The 21957-nt window shown below is 37.2% G+C and overlaps 1 protein-coding gene across 6 annotated transcripts in view; it reads right to left on the reverse strand.

Annotated features, from left to right (window-relative positions):
• Nucleotides 1-21488, reverse strand: part of MEIKIN (meiotic kinetochore factor) — a 77502-nt gene extending 56014 nt beyond the window's left edge. The window contains exons 1-7 of one of the 6 annotated variants that reach the window (XM_077911578.1): nucleotides 21221-21488; nucleotides 20785-20879; nucleotides 19675-19762; nucleotides 19028-19115; nucleotides 17282-17342; nucleotides 8772-8906; nucleotides 2120-2239 (exon numbers count right to left, since the gene is read on the reverse strand). In XM_077911578.1, the coding sequence (XP_077767704.1) occupies nucleotides 2120-2239; nucleotides 8772-8906; nucleotides 17282-17342; nucleotides 19028-19115; nucleotides 19675-19748 (478 nt within the window). In that variant the 5' untranslated portion in view covers nucleotides 19749-19762; nucleotides 20785-20879; nucleotides 21221-21488. Of the gene's footprint in view, nucleotides 1-2119; nucleotides 2240-8771; nucleotides 8907-17281; nucleotides 17343-19027; nucleotides 19116-19674; nucleotides 19763-19867; nucleotides 20232-20784; nucleotides 20880-21220 lie in introns of those variants that run through there. The other 5 variants (XR_013387622.1, XR_013387620.1, XR_013387621.1 and 2 more) reach the window with 5 other exon arrangements.
• Nucleotides 21489-21957: the final 469 nt, after the last annotated feature.

Raw genomic sequence — 21957 nt, forward strand, 5'->3', positions numbered from 1 at the left:
TATTTAGATGTTCCAATACTGGGTGCATGGATATTTACAACTGTTATATTCTCTCATTGGATTGATCCCTTTATCATTATGTAATACCTTTCTTATTACAGTCTTTGTTTTATATCTATTTTGTCTGATATAAGCATAGCTACCTCGGCCCTTTTTTTCACTTCTATGTGCATGTAAGTGTTTCTCCATCCTTTCATTTTCAGTCTGTTTGCATCTTTAGATAGGAGATGAGTCTCTTATAGGCAGCATATGGATAGGTCTTTTTTTTAAATTCCATCCTGTCACCCTGTGTATTTTGATTAGGGCATTTAGGGAAAGGCTAATATTCTTAATATCTAATGAATCTAGAAATGGAGGGTAAAGGTGATAAACAGATAAAATTGGGGAAAAAGTATGAAAAGAAAATTCACACACACACCCACACACACACACACACACACACAAAGAAAATAAAAAATACATGAGGAAGATCTCTATAAAACCAGCCAGAGTTATTTCTAGTATATACTATTATATTATGTGGAGAAAAACAAAAAGAGTATCTATAAGCAAGAAAGAAGAGGATATAAGAAAATATATCATAGAATATAGAAGAAAAAAACATAATCTAAAGAGACTAGTTACTTATAAGAGTTGAGTGGGAAAGGGGTAGAAAAAAGAGGGGAATAATATCAGGGTACTAGGAAAGAGGAAGTGATTTTTTTAAAAAAGCAATGTATTTCTTATAGCTTTGATTCTCAGAACCATAACAATGTTTCACACACCTTCACATAGCACCTTCTCCCTGAATAAGGAAACAAACAAACAAACAAAAATCCAAACAGGTTAGGGAAACAAATACTGAATCAAACACTAACAGATGAATCTGAGTATATTCCAAGTGAATACTAACTGCATTGTAAGGGAAGGGGAAGAAAAGAACTAACTTATATAACTATGAAAAACAGCATTTTGATTGATAATAGTAATAGTAATAAGCAGAACTGTACATAAATGTAATTTATTTGCTAAATGTATTTCTCAAAGGGATCTGAGTTAATAATTCTGGAACTTCTTTTTGTGTATACTAAAGTTATATAAATAAGTAAATAAAAAATGAAAGTATTGGATTTTAACACATAAAATAGATATTCATGACTTCATACTGATATAAACAACTGAAAAAAATAAGTGGCAGAAACAGGACAGTTCTTTTACAGCAGCATTCCAATAAATGTAGCAGCAAAGTATGAAATAGAAAATCACCATTAGGGAAACGCCAGAGTAATAAATGTCAAAGTCAAAGCCCTCTGATGACTACCAGTGAATGAAAGTTGGGGAGAAACAGGATTTACAGGGTCTCAAACTATCATTCCATATATTTATTAAGACAAGGGGAAACTAGTAACTTAAACCATGCAAAAAACCCACAGATACCATGTTAATCAAATGACAAAGTTTAATATCACCAGTAATAAGATATACTGACATCAAGAACTTCATACAATGTACTAAAAAGGGCATAACATCATTTCTGCAGCATTCTCAAAAAAATTGAATAAATTCATTCCAATCATGAGAAAACATGAGACAAATTCAAATTGAGGGACATTGTACAAAATAACTGATCAGTAATCTTCAAAAGTATCAAGACTATGAAAGACAAAGAAAGACTGAGAAACTGTTACAGATTATAGTAGATTAAAGGAGAAATAACAATCAAATGCAATGTTGGATCCTGAAATGCAAGATAAGAGACCGGTAGAAAAGCTGGTAAAATGTGAATAAGGTCTGCAATTTAATTAGTAGTTTTATACCATTGTTCATTTTCTGATTCTGATCATTGTACTAATAATGTTATATAAGACAAGCATTAGGGAAGGCTGGGTGAGAGACACATAGGAACTCTCCATACTATTTTTGCATCTTTTATGCAAGTCTAAAATTAGTTCAAAATAAAAGTTTTAAGAAAGGAGACCTATATGTGCTTGAGCTGCTACTAATCAAATATTATTCATAGCCAATGTAATCCTAATTGATGAACTTCGCTTATAAATCATTTTAAAAATTACTTTGTTTTTTCCAACATAGATGAGGTGTTTCCCCTGTGACATGAGAAAAAAAGATTGTGAAAACTCACCTAAAATTGCAGAGAGGTTTGAAAACTGTGGTACCTTCTCTATTGCTACTGCTTTACTGGTATCCAGAAGAGTGGAATTCTTGCATCGCATGTGTTCTTCCAACTTGGGACATTCCCAATCTAAAATAGCAGGGAGGAATGGCACACAACTTTTAATAGCACATAAGTAGGAGGTTACATCCCCCAGGCCCAACTTAAGTCCCCATAACAGCTTAGGTCCTCATACCAAGCTGTAGTAATTAAGGAATTTGGGTAAAACAGATAAAAAAGACAAGACTTGATGGCATTTAGGACAGTAAATAATCTTTGACCTATTTCAGGGCTCTAAACTACTTTCTTTCCTAGATTCTTGCCCCATAAAAATTATTAACCTAACGGTCAGACAGAATAACATCCAGTGCTCATCCCGTCAAGTGCCTCCCTCAGTGCCCGTCACCCATTCACCCTCACCTCCCGCCCTCCTCCCCTTCCACCACCCCTAGTTCATTTCCCAGAGTTAGGAGTCTTCATGTTCTGTCTCCCTTTCTGATACTTCCTACCCATTTCTTCTTCCTTCCCTTCTATTCCCTTTCACTATCATTTATATTCCCCAAATGAATGAGACCATATAATGTTTGTCCTTCTCCAATTGACTTATTTAACTCAGCATAATACCCTCCAGTTCCATCCACGTTGAAGTAATTGGTGGGTATTTGTCATTTCTAATAGCTGAGTAATATTCCATTGTATACATAAACCACATCTTCTTTATCCATTCATCTTTCAATGAACACCGAGGCTCCTTCCACAGTTTGGCTATTGCGGACATTGCTGCTAGAAACATCGGGGTGCAGGTGTCCCTGCGTTTCATTGCATCTGTATCTTTGGGGTAAATCCCCAACAGTGCAATTGCTGGGTCGTGGGGCAGGTCTATTTTTTACTCTTTGAGAAACCTCCACACAGTTTTCCAGAGTGGCTGCACCAGTTCACATTCCCACCAACAGTGCAAGAGGGTTCCCTTTTCTCCGCATCCTCTCCAACATTTGTGGTTTCCTGCCTTGTTAATTTTCCCCATTCTCACTGGTTTGAGGTGGTATCTCATTGTAGTTTTGATTTGTATTTCCCTGATGGCAAGTGATGCAGAGCATTTTCTCATGTGCTTGTTGGCCATGTCTATGTCTTCCTCTGTGAGATTTCTCTTCATGTCTTTTGCCCATTTCATGATTGGATTGTTTGTTTCTTTGGTGTTGAGTTTAATAAGTTCTTTATAGATCTTGGAAACTAGCCCTTTATCTGATACGTCATTTGCAAATATCTTCTCCCATTCTGTAGGTTGTCTTTGAGTTTTGTTGACTGTATCCTTTGCTGTGAAAAAGCTTCTTATCTTGATGGAGTCCCAATAGTTCATTTTTGCTTTTCTTTCTTTTGCCTTTGTGGATGTATCTTGCAAGAAGTTATTGTGGCTGAGTTCAAAAAGGGTGTTGCCTGTGTTCTCCTCTATGATTTTGATGGAATCTTGTCTCACATTTAGATCTTTCATCCATTTTGAGTTTATCTTTGTGTATGGTGAAAGAGAGTGGTCTAGTTTCATTCTTCTGCATGTGGATGTCCAATTTTCCCAGCACCATTTATTGAAGAGACTGTCTTTCTTCCAGTGGATAGTCTTTCTTCCTTTATCGAATATTAGTTGACCATAAAGTTGAGGATCCACTTCTGGATTCTCTATTCTGTTCCATTGATCTATGTGTCTGTTTTTGTGCCAGTATCACACTGTTTTGATGACCACAGCTTTGTAGTAGAACCTGAAATCTGGCATTGTGATGCCCCCAGCTACGGTTTTCTTTTTTAAAATTCCCCTGGCTATTCGGGGTCTTTTCTGATTCCACACAAATCTTAAAATAATTTGTTCTAACTCTCTGAAGAAAGTCCATGGTATTTTGATAGGGATTGCATTAAACGTGTAAATTGCCCTGGGTAACATTGACATTTTCACAATATTGTCTCCTAATCCATGAGCATGGAATATTTTTTCATCTCTTTGTGTCTTCCTCAATTTTTTTCAGAAGTGTTCTATAGTTTTTAGGGTATAGATCCTTTACAATGAGGTTATTCTAACATCTCCGTCCCCCTTTCCACAATTCCCATTGGTATGATATTATTATATTGAATATCTAGTTAAATCAATATTCAGTATAGACATTATGATAATAAATTGCTATAAAAATGCTTTTTACTCTTGTGGTATACCATGACAACCATTTATCCCCCACGAAGTCAGTAAGTCTTTTCTGCTTTAGTTTTCTCTGTATTTTTCACCTATTTAATCCCAAACTCTACCAAATTCTATAAATCCATTCTTTTTTTTAAATTTTATTTATTTATGATAGTCACACAGAGAGAGAGAGAGAGAGAGAGGCAGAGACACAGGCAGAGGGAGAAGCAGCAGGCTCCATGCACCGGGAGCCCGACGTAGGATTCCATCCCGGGTCTCCAGGATTGTGCCCTGGGCCAAAGGCAGGCGCCAAACCGCTGCGCCACCCAGGGATCCCTAAATCAATTATTTTAATTCCATTCTCCGGTCTTCTAAAGTTGCATAATGCTCTATATTGGTGTTTTTCATCTACTACGCTAGGCACACTATGGCCCTTTTAATGCAGAAATCATACTCTTTAGCTCTAGGAAATATTTTTGAATTATAACATTGATAATTTTCTTCCCTTTGTTTATTTCATTATCCTTATCTAAAACTCCTTTTATTTAATATTGGATTTCATATACTCCTCCTCTGATTTTTCCCTCAAATTGAGACCAATTTTCTTCATTTTCCTTCTGACTTTTTTCTTCTAAACCCTAACTTCTAATCCTTCTACTGAGTTTTTCACTGCTATTGCATTTGCTATCTGAATATCCCCTTTTTATAGCATTCTATTTTTTTAACAGATACAATATATATTCTACGTCAATTGACTATTTTTTCAATATTTTTTTCCTCCTTGTGTTTCTATTTCTGCTTGCTTCCTTTTCTTATTTTTTAATTTTTAATTTTATTATGGTAGGACCACTCAACAGGAATCTACCCTCTCAAATTTGTAAGTTTATAATTGAATATTGTTAACTATATAACATAGTATGTATAGGAAGTTTCTAGAATCTATTCACCTAACAAAACTGACACCTGATACCTGTTGAATAGCAATTTCCCGTATCCATCTCACCCTAGGTCCTGACAACCAACAAACAGTCTACACTCTACTACGAATTTGACTATTTTAGACATCTCATGCAAGTGGAATGGTACAGTGTTTATCTTTCTGTGACTGGCTTATTTCACTTAGCATAACATTCTCAAGATTCGTCCATGTTGCGGCATATGGCAGGATTTCACTTTTTCTGAAGGTTGAATACTATTCCATCATATGTATATACTATATTTACTTTATCCATTCATCACACACTGAACACATTGATTATTTCCACATTTGGCTACTGTGAATAATGCTGCAATAGACATAGGAGTGCAAACACCTAAGACCCTGATGGCAATTTCTTGGGATAAATAACCAGAAGTAGGATTGGTGTATCATATTGTAGCTCTATTTTTTAAATTTTTTGAGGAACCACCAAACAGTTTTTCATAATAGCTACACCATTTACAATCCCAACAACGGTGTACAAGGTTTCTAATTTATCCACTCTTGTCAATACTTACCTTTTTTTATTATCATCCTAACAATTGTGAGATCTCATTGTGGTTTTAATTTGCATACTCCAGAAAATTAGTGATGATGAGCATCTTTTCATGTATCTGTTGGCCATTTGTATGTCTCCTTTGGGGGAAATATCTGTTCAAGTCCTTCAGTCCATTATGAAATTGGGTTATTCGTGGTTTTTTCCTACTAAGTTGCAGGGGTTTCTTTTACATTTTAAATATCAATCTCTTATCAGATATGTGGTTTGCAAATATTTCTCCCTTTTTGTACTTTGCCTTTTTGCTCTGTTTTTTTTTTTTTTTCTGTGCAACATCTTAGTTTTATGTACTCCCACTTAATTAACTATTTTAGGTTTTGCTGACTGCTTTTGGTGTCATATCCAAGAAATGACTGTCAAGACCACTATCATCAAGATTTCCCCCTGTGTTTTCTTCCAGGGGTTTTAAGGTTTCTGGTCTTATGTTTAAGTCTTTAATCCATTTAGGTTAGTTTTTCTGTATAATGTAACATAATGGTTTGATTTCATCCTTTCATATGTGGAAGTCCAGTTTTCCCACTTTATCGAAGAGACTACTCCTTCCCCATTGTTTATCCTTGCCACTCTTATCTAAAATCAAGTGTCCACATAAGCATGGATTCATTTCTGGGCTCTTCATTCTATTCATCTATAGGTCTATCTTAATGTCAGTACCATATTGTTATAATTACTGTAGCTTTGCAATATATTTTGAAATCAAAAATTGTTGATTTTTTGTGTGGATGTTCTATTCATTATTGAAAGTGGGAGTAATGAATCCTCCATTACCATATGGATGCCTATTTCTGACTTTAGGTCTATCAGTGTTGATATGTCAGGTACTCTGATGTCAAGTGCATGCTTATTTATTATCATTATATGTTCCAGATTAATTGACCCTTTCATCATTATACGTGTTTGTCTATTATGATAGTTTTTGACTTAAAGTCTGTTTTATCTGATATAAATAGAACCAATTCTGCTCTCTTTTGGTTACCATTTGCACATTATAGCTTTTCCCATTGCTCCATTTTCAGACTACATTTGTCCTGCAATGTAAAAGGAGTCTTTTATAGACAGCATATAGTTGGACCTTGTTTTTTTTAATCCACTCAGCCATTCGTTGTCTTTGGGGAATTTAAACCATTCACATTTAAACTAATTGCTGATAGGGAAAGACTATTACTATTTTGTTAATTATTTCCTATCTTTTAGTTCTATTGCCCTTTTCCTCTCGTCATCTTCCTTTGTGTTTCATTTATTTCTTTTGATACTGATAGGCTTTTATTCCTATTTCTCTTTTGTGTTTTTTTTTAATTAATTTATTTTTTAGAGACAGCAGGGGAGAAAGGGCACAGAAAACAGACCCCGTGCTCAGTACAAAGCCCAATGTGGGGCTTGATCTCAGGACCCTGAGATCATGACCTAAGCTGAAATCAAGAGTCAGATGCTTAACCAACTAACTGCACCACCCAGGCACCCCAATCTTTTGTATATCTTCTATAATTATCTTCTATATAGTTACCATGGTGCTTATATAAAATTTTAACAATGTATTTTAAGCTCATAGAAACTTCAATCATATACAAAAACTCTATACTTTTACTTCTCCCTTTACACACTTTGTTACTAATGTTATAATTTACATCTTTTTATATTGTGTATCCATTAACATATTTCTATTATAGTTGTTTTAATACTTTAGTCTTTTAACTTTTATTCTGGAATTAAGTGATTTAAATACCACTGTTGCAGTATTAGGTATTTTGTACTTGTCTATAAACTTATTGGTAAGTTTTATACTTTCATATGTTTTGTGTTGCTATTTAGTCCTTTGTTTCAACTTGAAGAACTCCCTTTACCAATTTTTTTTTTGTAAGGTGGGTCTAGTAATTAAATTCTTCACCTTTTGTTTGTCTAGGAAACTCTCTTTTTTTTTTTTAATTTATTTTTTTATTATTTTTTTCTTCAAGCTTTTATTTCAAATACCTGGTGCTCATCAGGACAAGTGCACTCCTTAATCCCCATCACCTATTTAACCCATCCACCCACCCACCTTCCCTCTGGTAACCATCAGTTTATTCTCTATAGTTAAGAGTTTGTTTCTTCAAACTCTTTTGTTTCAAAATATCACATATCCTTGCTATTAACAGTGCCTAGTATCCTACAGTCCAGAGTTCCTGTGTTTTAAAACATCCCAAAGAATAAATCTCCATGTTTAATTTGAGTAAAAAGTAGTCAATACATCTTTCACATTTCAGACATATCTTTTTACAAGTATCAGTACAGCCAAATCGTGAGCATCTCTGGGATACTATCATGCAAACTGGCTTGTTTCTGGGGCATTCTCCTAATATCTTCATCCTTTTCTTATCTGGTAGCTTTTATTTATTTTTATCTTTTATTTATTCATGATAGACATAGAGAGAGAGAGAAAGGGATCCCTGGGTGGCGCAGCGGTTTGGCGCCTGCCTTTGGCCCAGGGCGCGATCCTGGAGTCCCGGGATCGAGTCCCGCATCGGGCTCCCAGCATGGAGCCTGCTTCTCCCTCTGCCTGTGTCTCTGCCTCTCTCTCTCTCTCTCTCTCTCTCTCTGTGACTATCATAAATAAATAAAAATTAAAAAGAGAGAGAGAAAGACACACACAGGCAGAGGGAGAAGCAGGCTCCATGCTGGGAGCCCGACGCGGGATTCGATCCGGGACTCCAGGATCGCACCCTGGGCCAAAGGCAGGCGCCAAACCGCTGCGCCACCCAGGGATCTCTCTGGTAGCTTTTGATGTATAGTCCTATGTGATTAAGCACAGAGTATAGTAATGGGCAGGGGAGGAGGTTTTGGTGAAGAAAACAAGCACACCTTCTCAAAAGGAACATTACTCATTGGAGGATTTGTGGAAAAAGGAACAATTTCTATATGAGTCAGCTTTAGGTTGAAATTATTTTCTTACCTAAATAATCTGATCCTCTGAAGAGTTCAGGTGATGGAAAACTACTTAAACTCTCTTCAAAACTCTTGTATTCTGTGTAAGAGTCTGTCAATGAATAGCTTGGAAAAGAACTAGAAATATGCTGCGAAGTTAGTCCTATAGAATAAACAGAAAGTGAAATGTTTCAATAGTAAACAGATTCAAAATCCTAGAAATTCCTATTTGTAGTAACATACATGCAGTTATATAGAGAGAATGTAAAACTATTTATACAAACAACTGAAAACGCATACTACTATATACCACTGTAACTTCAACCTTAGAAAATAATTCTGATTTTGATGTAAAGGAAGCATTATAATCTTTTTCCATTGCTTTCCTAAGTTTGTAATTTATTCCTTCCCTTCTTTGGTTCAATTGTGATTTTTTACCCCCAAACTCAAGTTTTATATATAAGTAACCCACTAATAGTAAACTAACTAGCTAAGAAGAAAAAGTCTTCTAGTTATTCCATTTAAAAAACGAGTTTAAACATAGACAAATAGATCAAAGGAATTCAAGAGAAAGCCCAGAAATAGCCCTCAAACTTATATGAGCAACTGATTTTTTTACCAAGATGCAAAGGCAATTCAGTGGAGAAAGGACACTGTTTTAAACAAATTATCTTGAAGCAACTACATATCTATTATGCAAACGCAAAACAAAAAATTTGCACTCATATCTTCCATCACATAAAAAATTAACTCTAAATGAGTCATTGACATAAATGTAAATCATAAAACTACAAAGGTCCTAGGAAAAAAAAGGAGAAAATCTTCACGACACTGAGGTAGGCAAAGATTTCTTATAATACTAAGAGGATGATTCATAATATAATAGTAGTGATAATTAGACTTGATCAAATTTTAAAACTTCATTTTGAAAGACACTGTTAAGATGAAAGGATAAGCCACAGATTAAGAGAAAATATTTGCAAATGGGTTGGCATCTAGAATATAAATAACCCTGAGGGATCCCTGGGTGGCGCAGGGGTATGGCACCTGCCTTTGGCCCAGGGCGCGATCCTGGAGACCCGGGATCGAATCCCACGTCTGGCTCCCGGTGCATGGAGCCTGCTTCTCCCTCTGCCTGTGTCTCTGCCTCTCTCTCTCTCTCTCTGTGTGACTATCATAAATTAAATAAATAAATAACCCTGAAAATTCAATAATAATAATAAAAAAACCTCTCAATAAGAGGCAAAATATTTGAACAGAGAATCTCTCAGACTAAGGGGTCCGAAAGTTATCCCTCTGAGAATGAACTACAGTGAAGAACTTTCAAATAAATGACAGGGATAGAAATTAATACCAAAAGTTAAGAAACAGGTTTAATAAGAAAAGGGAAAACATAGCCTGCTCCAGTCAGCATTTATTAAACACTTTCAACTGAAAAAATATATGTTAACACTAAATAAAAATTGACAGGGTGGGGGTTAAGGGATAAAAGGAGAGCATGACTCTGATAAATTTATTTCTCCTGCCCAGGGGCTGACTTACAGCCTATCTCTCCTCATCCATTACCTACCTGAGGCACAACTCTGTCCTTCTCACTCTGACCTCACCCCATCTTTCTCTTCCACTCCAATCCTATCCTTAAAGTTGACAATGATTTCCTATCTGGCCTCATCTTCTAGCCACCACTCAGCACTTAAATTGATTAACCCAATCTAACCTCCTCTTCACCACATCAGATGTCAGAGGTAGGTTATCCCTCTGAGTTCTTTTCCTTCCCCTACTCCAAGCACCCTACAGTGTCTTGGCCTCGTCCTTACTACTTTTTAGTCTTCTCACTTTTTCATCCTCCCACCACCATGTGTGGTTACATCTCTCTTGCCTTCTAGCTTTCAAAATTCCATGAATACCACACACTACTGTAGAGCCATCCCTTACACCAAATCCCAGAATTCAAGTCAGGCTCAGAAATTAGGAAAATTGGGCAGTCCGGGTGGCTCAGTGATTTAGCGCTGCCTTCAGCCCAGGGCCTGATCCTGGGGATCCAGGATCGAGTCCCACATCAAGCTCCCTGCATGGAGCCTGCTTCTCCCTCTGCCTGTGTCTCTGCCTCTCTCTCTCTCTCTCTCTCTCATGACTAAATAAATAAAATTTTTTTAAAAAAGGAAATTAGGAAAATCCCATACTCACCATCTGGATAGTAGGGTAGAGAAAAGAATAAATAAATATTCATGATTATAGCAGTGGAAGGTTGTTCCTAGAGCCACAAGTTAGAAATGTAAATGCATTTAAAGTTATATTCATACCACATTATATGGTCTCATTCATTCAGGGCATATAAAATATAGTGAAAGAGATTAAAGGGGAAAGGAGAGAAAATGAGTGGGAAATATCAGAGAGGGTGACAGAACATGAGAGATTCCTAACTCTGGGAAACAAGCAAGGTGTAGTGGAAGGGGAGGTGGGCGAGGGGGTTAGGGTGACTGGATGACGGGCACTGAGGGGGGTAATTGACGGGATGAGCACTGGGTGTTATGCTATATGTTGGCAAATCAAACTCCAATAAAAAATATACAAAAAATAAAGTTATATTTATATCAAATTATACTATATACTTTTATAAAATCAAATTGTTCTACAAGGCTGGTAATAAAAACAGCAACATCTTGTCTAATACCACCCCAATAATTCCCTAATATACAGAAACAACTACTTTCAACTTTATTGTTTCTTCTAATACCCCCCTTTATATTTCTAAATTAAAATTTATTCAGCAATTCTATTATTATGAATGCTCAAATAATTTATACCTAAGCTATGTACTATGAGCTATATTCAGACCTTTTTGCTACAAGTTGGTTTATTTCAGTTATTGATTATCCCATTTTAAAATTAGTTTTCCAAGTACCTATCAGAATTTTATCCCAAATACTTGCTAAAGTATCGATCTCTTCTCAATAAAAATTCCAAGTTATCAGTTCCTTTTTTTTCTTCTTTCTTCAAATTCTCATTCCCTCTTTCTCTTCTTTCCTTCTTTTTTTCTAAAGAAGTATTGCTATTGGAGATCTCAATATGCTTGCTCAAATTCAGACTTCTTGTCCTCTAGATGAGCTGCACAAGTGTCTTCTTGGAATTAGCCTAAGAAATTCTTTCACATATTGCTTGTATTGGAGCCTCTGATTTCAAGATACTCTAATTTCTTATTTCTTCTCTAGTTTTGTTGGAGTATCTCCTTTGTTTCCTGGGAAAAGGTAGAAGATCTGTCTAAAAATGTCTTTATACTATCTTCACACTCGAGTGTTTTGGCAGAGTATTCTAGATTAATGTATTAAAACAAATTATCGCTGAGTGAAGTAAGCCAGTCGGAGAAGGACAAACATTATATGTTCTCATTCATTTGGGGAATATAAATAATAGTGAAAGGGAATATAAGGGAAGGGGGAAGAAATGTGTGGGAAATATCAGAAAGGGAGACAGAACGTAAAGACTGCTAACTCTGGGAAACGAACTAGGGGTGGTAGAAGGGGAGGAGGGCAGGGGGTGGGAGTGAATGGGTGACGGGCACTGGGGGTTATTCTGTATGTTAGTAAATTGAACACCAATAAAAAATAAATTAAAAAAAATAAAATAAAATAAAAAAATAAAAATAAAACAAAATTATCCCATTTTATAATATTTAACAAATTTAAACTTCACTGCTGTCTCTTCCCCTTCTGTCCCACATCTGGGCAAGCTGATAAGAAAGTCCTGATATTCCATCTTTTGGCAATGGCTACAAGGTAAAAACCATGTCTAGGAAACCTCATTCTGGCTCCACTTAACCACCCCCTACCCCACCCGGTTTCTTCTCCCTGCTCTCTCAAGCCATTTTCAGTCCTATTCAAGAGATGCTCTTCTCTTTAGAAAGCTTCATTATATGAGCAACAAACCTTTCCCTACCCTCTTGCTTATATGGATGACATCACCAATCTTGAAATATGAACCAAATTTTGGCTGCAGATCCATTCTATCTCTGAAATCAGTTTGCTTCAGAGTTTTAAATGCATTTTCCTACCATGTTCTAGCTTCTGGAGTTGCTTTTAGAAACTCAATGTTATTCATATTGTTCATTGTTTATTTGTAATCAACAATTTTTTTTCTGGAAGACTGAAGGATTTCTCTCTTTATCCTGAGGATTTTAAGTCACATTGTATTGTGCCTTGATATGGGTCTTTTTTCATTCGTTGTAATGGGCAGTTGATAGGTTCTTTTGTTATATATACGCATGATCATTTTTTATTCTAGAAAAATTTCTAGCTTTATGTGTTTAATAATTTCCTTTCTGTTTATAATGTCTAGAACTACAATTTCTCAGATGTTAGAATGTCTGAACTCATTTTTCTTTTTAAAACAGCATATAATACATTGCATACAATACAATTCATATTCCATAAATCTCCACCTTTTAAAGTATACAATTTAGCTATTTTTAGTATACTCACAGAATTATGTCACCACTGCCATTATTTTTATCTTTTAATGTTTATTCAATTTTTGGAATATTTCCTTAAATTCATCATTCAATCCTAAACATCCTAGAATGTTTTATTTCTGACTTCGTATTTTTATTTTTTAAGAATACGTTCTGTTCTCTAAGTGCTCCTTTTCATAGTACCTTGTACTCATTTCATGGATACATAGTTTCATTATGTTCAGGATTATTATTATTTTATTATCCCGAGGATAATGAAAACATGGTTTTTAAAATTTTTCGTTTCTTTGCAATGTCTATGTCCTTCAAGCTTCTTTTGTTTAGGTATCATTTATTTAATGATCATTTAAAAGCTTTCATTAAATGCCCTGTAATTCTTGAATGTTCAAGAATGAGGCACTAAACAGCAATTGGAAATTCTAAATTCATGAGTGGGGTTTAGGAAATATTGGGCTTCACTGATGGGTATTTAGATAGGGAGCAGGGCATTACTGCTAGAATATAGGTCTCCTTCTGTGCAGAGAAGACTACAAAAGAGAATCCTCCACTCTCCTAGTTGGGGAGTATTTTCCTGAGTGGGGTAAGGTGGGATAAGGGGCCTGAAAGTTACCCAGGTATACAAACTTAATTCCCTTCCCTCACCTCTGCACCCTTCTACTTATCAATACAGCAGTGCTGAGTCCAGATCCTCTGCTTCAAAGTATCTGGACTGCCAGCGTGGGAAAAAGTCGTTGCTTGACAACACAGTGTTGGGGAAGGGATCAGAGCATCTAATCATTAATTTAAAGACTTCCAAAAATCCTCCTATTTTCAACACTATCTGTACTCATTTCTTCAGGAATGTATGATGACTCTAATTCCTGAAACTATAGCCTCAATCAGTTTATTTCTTTGCTGGTCCTTACTCTAGTCATCTAGCTTTCAATTTTTTTTCTTTTCTTTTCTTTTCTTTTCTTTTCTTTTCTTTTCTTTTCTTTCTTTCTTTCTTCCTCTTCTTTCTTTTCTTTTCTTTTTTCTGTTAGGCCAAATATAACTTACTCATCTACCTTCCATATTCTAAATTTTGTTGGTTACTTCTTGTCAGCCAAGGTGTCTTCTCTTTTTCTCTACCTTGTGGCTTCATGCTCTTTTTATCCTTTAATTGATAATTTAGTGATGTTTCAAAAGGGAGAAGTAAATGTCTATGTTCAATCTTCCATCCTAAATATAAAGTCCTGAATTAATTTTCATCATGTTGCAAAATTATTACATTCCAAGGCAGAATTAAAACAGTTACTTACATATTAAATGGAATTCTGTAGGCTTTTAAAAACCTAATCATCTACATTTTATTATGGGAAAAAAAGAATTCCAGGTTTCAAATATCAATCAACAAATGACACCTTAGAATACAACCAGTTTGCAAATTGGACACAGTCCATTTTCTATTTCCTTCTATCTTTTACACATCAACTTGATAAATCTAGTAACCAAGGACATATATTATGTATTTAAACTATAATTTAAGAAAATAATAATTATGGTTAAATAGGTTATTTTCTCTAAACAGCATATAAAACTCATTCAACAAGCATTTGAAATTATATCATGTCCCAAACATGGGCATAAAAGGTAAGGCTTATTCTCAATGGCTGTAGAGCCAAGAGTAACAAAAGCAATAATACTGTTGTTTTGAGTCCTAACAGAAGTATACGAAGAGTACCACAGAATTCCCAGGAAAGAACAAATTCATGTAGGAAGAGAAAACTCTGCTTAGGAGAACTTCCCAGTAGAGAGAGCATCTGATTTTTTTTTCTTAAAGAACAAGTAGAAGTTAAACAGGTAAAGAGGGGAGAGGGCAGGAGACACATTTGTTGAGCACATCTCTTATTCTTTTGTACTATATTCTAAGAAATGTTCCTATATTCTATTTTCTAGCTATTTAATTTGATTTTGAGCTGAACTCATTTTAACATTCAGATCATTTAATGAGGTTTTAAATTTGATGATATTTTTAGTTTCTGGGGACTATAATTTTTGTTAAAGCAGACAGTTATATTATAGATCCAGTGGCCTCTTGTCTTTAAAGAGATATTTAAAGTTTTTCACTATTTCTCCATTTGTTATTGTTTGCTCCATTTGTTGCCTCTCTTCCATGCCACTGCTTTATTCAAAGGTTTGGCTGCTCCTGGTTGTTCTCTACTTAAGAAGCTTTACTTGTATAGCAGTGCATATAAATTCTGAAACAGCAGCCTACTTCTGGAGATTTTTAGAAGAGTGATGAGACATTCTGAGAACCTATGTTCTGCATGATGATATCTTCTTGTATTTTCTGAGTACTGTAGGTTACTTGGGGCACTGTCCTAATTGGCTAATGTATATACTACAAGATTCCATTATCAGAAATCCCACTTCAGAGAGCCATACTATATCTCTATCCTGGGGTTAACAAGCATAAGCATAATCTATCTCTTTTACCTTTTTCTCCCTCTGCTACCCTTGTGGCAATCTGTATCTACTTCAGACTCTCTTCTGCTTCTCACTCCAGCCCCAAAATCGACACTTATGAGCCAAACCCTTAGTTCACTTTGTTTAGGAGTAGTTCCCAGGGTTTATCCTGGCAGCAAGTATTGTAGCTGTCAACATTTCCAATGTAAGAAAGGGATGAGAAGGAACCAGGCCACGTAGTGGCAGAATGTAGTGTTTAATTCATAACCTTGACAATTCCTTCAGGGTCCTTTTATTATAGTAGTTTGTGTGTGCATGTGTATGGAGTGTGTGTGTGTGTGTTTGTATTTATTGAACAACTGTTTCAAATGTCTCTAGAGCTATTCTTAACTCCGCAGTGGTTTTTCTCTGCTCTTCAAATATTCAGCAATCTGATCTCATCTGGGTTTTTTTTTTAGATTTTATTTATTTATTCATGAGAGACACAGAGAGAGACAGAGATACAGGCAGAGGGAGAAGCAGGCTCCCGGCAGGGAGCCTGATGAGGGACTTGATCCCAAGTCCCCAGGATCACGCCCTGGACCGAAGGCAGCACTAAACCGCCAAGCCACCCAGGGATCCCTGATTTCATCTGGTTTTAAGAATCCCTCAGTATTTCTGGTGTGCTGATGGAATCCTTTCTTGTTTTTAAATATAACTTCAATTACACCAATATGTAAATGGCTCATAAATTTCTATCAGCAGCCCTCCATATCCAACTGCCTATTTGGCATTCTACTTAGTCATCTTAAAAGTACTCATAATATATTAAAGACATAACTTATGATCCTTCCCTCAAGCAAGATTTTTTTTTTTAAATGATACCACCTTACATCCAGTTACACAAGCCTGAAACAGATCTCTTTGATTTTGATCCCTCCATCTCCTTCATTCTTCATTTGCCATATTCTGGCAGTTTCAGTTCCTAAAATAGTCATGAGCTATGCCCACTTCTTTCCATATATATCCTATGTCTTATTTTAGTACAAAGTGCCATCAATTCTCCCCTAAACTACTGTAATAACCTCCCATCTGGTCTATTTGCATCCATTCATGCTTCTTTCCACACCACAGCCAAGGTGATCATATATTTTCCTAAGTAAAAGACTTCAGTGGCTTCTTGCTGCTCCAAATACAAACACCAATATCTTTGGCATTTCCCCCTCCTCTCTGTACCACAGCCACACTGGCTTTCTTTCAGTTCACTGAACACATAAGTCTTAGTCCCATATTAGGGTCTTTGCACATGCCGTTCCCTCTGTCTGGATGGTTCTTAACTCAGTTAATTTGCAAGGTATTTTCTCCTTTTCTTCCTATCTCAATTCATTTGCTGTTCTCTCATGGAAGCCTTCTCTAAATTCTCCAATTAAACCCAATTAGTTATACTCAACTCAATCTCTTTTGTAGTATTTATCTCAATTTTGATTTACTGGTGTGTTCTTGAAGGCTTTGAGGATGAGGTCCATTGTAAAGGCAGAAGGATTCACCTTGAACTAGAAGAAAGACCCCTCTTCCACTGAGATGGGAAGATGAGGCAAAAATCTAGATGGACGCTTATATTTGTAAGAAACAAAGCTGAGGGAGTTCACATCTGACAGTCTTACCTGATATTAGCTCACTATTGGATGAACTACTGTCAACCTGGAGGTCATCAGGCACTGACTCCTAAGGGAAATAAGAATTAAAAATATAACACAAATTATGGGACTGAATATTTTCATATTATACTGTTTTATCATGTTGATTTGGTTATTTTGATAGAGAAAAACTAATATCAACTTTGTGTGTCAGTTTCATATGCAATAGATTCTTTCAGCCTACTGATCACAGACATGATCTGATATTTAATATTAAATTAAAAAGTAAATACTAAAATATAATAATGTGGACATATCTACAGAGTCAGCAATATGCTATCAACTACCTACTGTGGGATAAACCAGCAACCAGAAGTTAAAAGTGAATATTCTTCTGATCTCCTAGGTAAAAAGGGCTTTTCTTTCTCTAAATATGAAAGCAAAAGAAATCACAAGACTGATAAGTCTAAAATACCAGAAATATGATCAAAGGCAAACACAAAAATATAAAAATATTCGTTATACATGTGTGTAAAAGAGTAATTATCTTCAACATATAATGAATAAGCAGTTCACAGAAAAAGAAACAAATGGCTAATAAAATGAGGGAAGGAAGTGTTTACTAACATTCAGAGAAATGAAATATCAAATAACAGGCTACTTTTCATCTTTCAAATATATGTATTTTTTAAGTATCAGGTAAAATGGTGCCAAGTGGCCAACACAAATCAGAAACTTTAAACACGATCCAACCCCTGATTCACTACAAAGTTATTTGCCTTAGGATAACAATTTTAAGGTACACAAAAACTTCTGTGGTACAATGTCCACTGATATCTAAAATGGCAAAACCTGGGAAACAATCTCAATCCTCCAACCCCAGGAAAATAGTTATATAAATTACCGTATATCTATCTTTAAGACAAAAAGCACTATGCAGACATTAAAAATCATATTTTTGAAGACCATTTAATGTTAGAGGAATATACAATAAAGATAAAATTTTCTAAATTGAAAAAAAGGCACAGAAAAAAGCAATGTAAAGAAATACATAAAAACTAGAAGAAACTTTTTAAACTTTTTTTTTTTTTTTTGCATATTCTGAATCATCTACAAGGAACACTTAACACTGTTAAAAATCTGGAGTAAAATCCTTTTGAATAAATGCCTTTTGTTGGAACTGCCCACCCCCAAAACACATGTTTTAGAGAGATATGTAAGCTAAAGCACTGGAACACGACTATTTAATGCTAATGATAGATGAGTCACAAGCAATTTTTAAAATCTGAGTTTCTCCAAACTACTGCTATATATCTTTAAAATATTATATGGAATCCATATTACATACAGTAGACCAGGAAGTTCTATAATATTCTGATGATAATAAACAGTTTCTAGTTGTTAATGGAAAGTCAAATGAGAATGAAAATGGTTTTTAAATGGTTTAAGTGCTATTAAACATTGGGGAGTTACCAAGAAAACTTAAATATACCTGTTTCATAGAAAATTAGTCACTAATGGGCATTTCTCAAATTTTTGTCGAGGGAAACTAAAAAAGAAATATATATATATGTATATATATGGCTATGAATCCACAGAATCAGAAATTCAAGGCCCTATCTAAAGAGAAAACACCAACGTTTATAAAAACGCTAGGAAGCTATGTAGTCTTTATGAACAAAAACCTTATTGTACTTTAATTTGAAGGCACATTGGTTACCGGTTGGTCTCTGCTTTACGTATATCAAAGGTCCATACAAGGAACATACATACACTCAATAGTGCAGTCTTCTCATCCGCGGGCTCTTCATTAGTGATATTTTCTTGCAGGCTTTTCTGTCCTGTAACTCCTAACGGAGTGCTAGGCAAACAAACAACACAATTAATTTTTCATGGTGTGGACTTGGCTCTCCGCGTCTCTGTTCACAGTTCACACTGGAACCTTAAAGGCTATTTGGGGACATCATTAAGAAAAAGTAAAGACCCCAGTGGACTAACTTGTACCCAGTACTTGCTGATGGTATGAATGCTTTCCTGAAGGTTTTATCTCACTTGCTTTTAAGTAACTTGGCAAAACTGCTCTTAAGAAAAATTAATAAATCTTTCCGAGGGCACCTGGGTGGCTCAGTCAGTTGAGCTCCCACTAGAGATTTCGGCTGAGGTCGTGATCTCATGAGGTCCTGAGATCAAGCCGCATTCCCCAGGGCGTCGGCTTGGGATTCGCTCTCCCTGGGCCTGCTCTCTCGCTCGCCTTCTGTCTCAAATAATTTCTGGGTCTATGTTCTGAGAGGAGCCAACTCGTCAAGAGCGTTCCACCTATCTTCTTCCTTGACTCTTAGAATGAGAGGCTCCAGGCAGAAAATGAGGACGTAAGTTTCGAGGAGGCAGAAGGCCTGGGCCTGGCACTAGCGGCTACGCACCTCCACGGCCTAGGGCCGCCACCTCCCCGCCCACTGCACTCGGCCTTCTCCGAGATCTTCTGCAAACGGTGCATTTTCCCCTTCAGGCCTGAGAAAAGACGACATATTTCAGGGCAAAGCCTGGAGGCGCGCTTGCCGCCCTTGAGTGTCTGTGGGCCAAGACCTCGTCACCGGCCTCCCAGCTGGGGCTTACGGCGCGCGGAGTGCCTTCTGCCTGGAACCGGGGGAGGCTCTGCCTTCGCGGTGGGGCCTTGGTCCGGTGTTGGGGTTAGGTTGAGCCTCTGGCCGGCCCGCTTCTTGCGGGTATAGACCTGCAGCGACCACATTGCCACCTCGCCCCCAAGGCCTCGGGACCTTGGCCCCCCACAGCCTGTCCCTTCGCCTTCCTGAGGACACGAGCTACAGTCAGAGTGCGCCACCGTCCAGGCAGTGTCGCTGCCTGCGGAGCAATAGGAGAGGCAGAGAGCCCACAGCGCCGGTGCCCGACTGACTGAAGCCGCTCGCAGGACTCCCGCCCTTTTTTTAATCGCTACCAAACCGCGCGATGGCTTCTGGGAAACGGCGTAACGAGGAGGAGACTCCGCCCCCCTGGAGGCCGCCCCGCCCCCTCGGAGACGCGGCGTTCGGGGGTTTGAGGGTGGGCTCGAGTGGTTGCAGGACCAGGGGCGCAGGCTCCGTCCTCTCTGTGTGGAAGGGAAGCGTGTGCGGAGAAGCCATTTAATTCTCCAGAAGGTTGCTCCTTTCTCATTCTTTCCTTAGTGTGATGGGCCCGTCACGCGTACGCTAGTGGTGGCCCGGCCCCTCGTAACATTGCAGTGTAGGGCCTCGAGCCGAGGGAGAGGGACTGGGGAGAAGGATGGAGGCTGTCACCGGACTCAGTGCCCAAAGGTCAGCCGGGAACGAAAGCACATTAGTCCAATGGGGAATATCCTGAGCAATCAGCTTCAGTCGCAGGGCCACCAATATACGACGGGAGGGGGGCGCTGAGCATTCAAAGATCTTGGTTCCACGATATTTCTTTTTAAGGAAAGCAGAATCCCTTAGCCCCTGCCCAGGAGCTATCTCCTGGACATCGGGGCAGCCTTATGACCAAGGGAGAGAATTTCTTACCTCTTGGGGCTCAGCTAGTTTGCTCTGCCTCATTGCAGGGAAGTAGGAATGGCCTCGCTCTCTCCATACACCCTGGATGAACCATCTGGCTGCATCTGATAAACATATTGTGCACATAATAACCATTTTCCTATTTTTAAAAATGACATTTCACAACATTAAAAAAATACATTTGTAGAAATAAAATTACAAAAACTTAAAGGACTTTTTTTGTGATATTCCACTATTGTATGTGTGACTATAGCACACATGCAGCCACAATATTTTCATAATGAAATCACTCTGGATTTTTTTAAATTTACAATATGCTCATAGAAAGTCATGACAGTTGATTCAATATGTAATTAATCATTAAAACTTAGCTTTGTAAAGAGCAGAAGGTGATTATCCTTACCTAATTAGATATAATGCTTTGAATCCCTGCATCAATACTTACCCAGCACCTTACTCTGTATTAGACGTTGTGGTAGGTCCTGGGGATACAGAGGTGTGTTAGAAACAGTCCTCCGGTCTAGGATCTCATAGTGGTGTTGCAGTGCAAAGCAATTATCATATTTCAACCTCCTTTTCTTGAGTCACATCCATAATATGCTCACAGACAGTCTCTAGTTTACAAGTCAGGTCTCCAGGCTCTCCTTTTTCCCTTTGAGGGGCTGTTGTGAAAAAAACTTGGAGTTCTTAAATGACCTGTGGGAGGTCTGGGTCCTTCCATGCCCTACACCTAGAAATGGAAGAAACAATGAAAAAGGAAAGCAGCTTAAAGCAAAAGCTGATCTGTGCTTTGGTGACCCTATGCCCTACAGGTCTGTCTCACTCTACTGTGGGAGGTCTGGGTCCTTCCATGCCCTACACCTAGAAATGGAAGAAACAATGAAAAAAGAAAGCAGCTTAAAGCAAAAGCTGATCTGTGCTTTGGTGACCCTATGCCCTACAGGTCTGTCTCACTCTACTGATCTGCATTTACTGAAATGCCATCAAGTAAAGATTTATGGGAGTTGATGCATAGGGTTTCAAAACTGGAATGATTTCTTGAAACAAAAGAGGTCCTTGGAGATAATCTAGTTGCCTCTTCATTTTGCAGCTGAGAGAACCACAGCCTAGGGAGGAGGCTCCTTATGACAGATGATTGGCATAGGTGGTATGAATCTCTCTGGGCTTTTGGCTAGTGTGTTT

The sequence above is a fragment of the Canis aureus genome, chromosome 10 (assembly GCF_053574225.1).
Source record: "Canis aureus isolate CA01 chromosome 10, VMU_Caureus_v.1.0, whole genome shotgun sequence".
Taxonomy (NCBI): domain Eukaryota; kingdom Metazoa; phylum Chordata; class Mammalia; order Carnivora; family Canidae; genus Canis; species Canis aureus.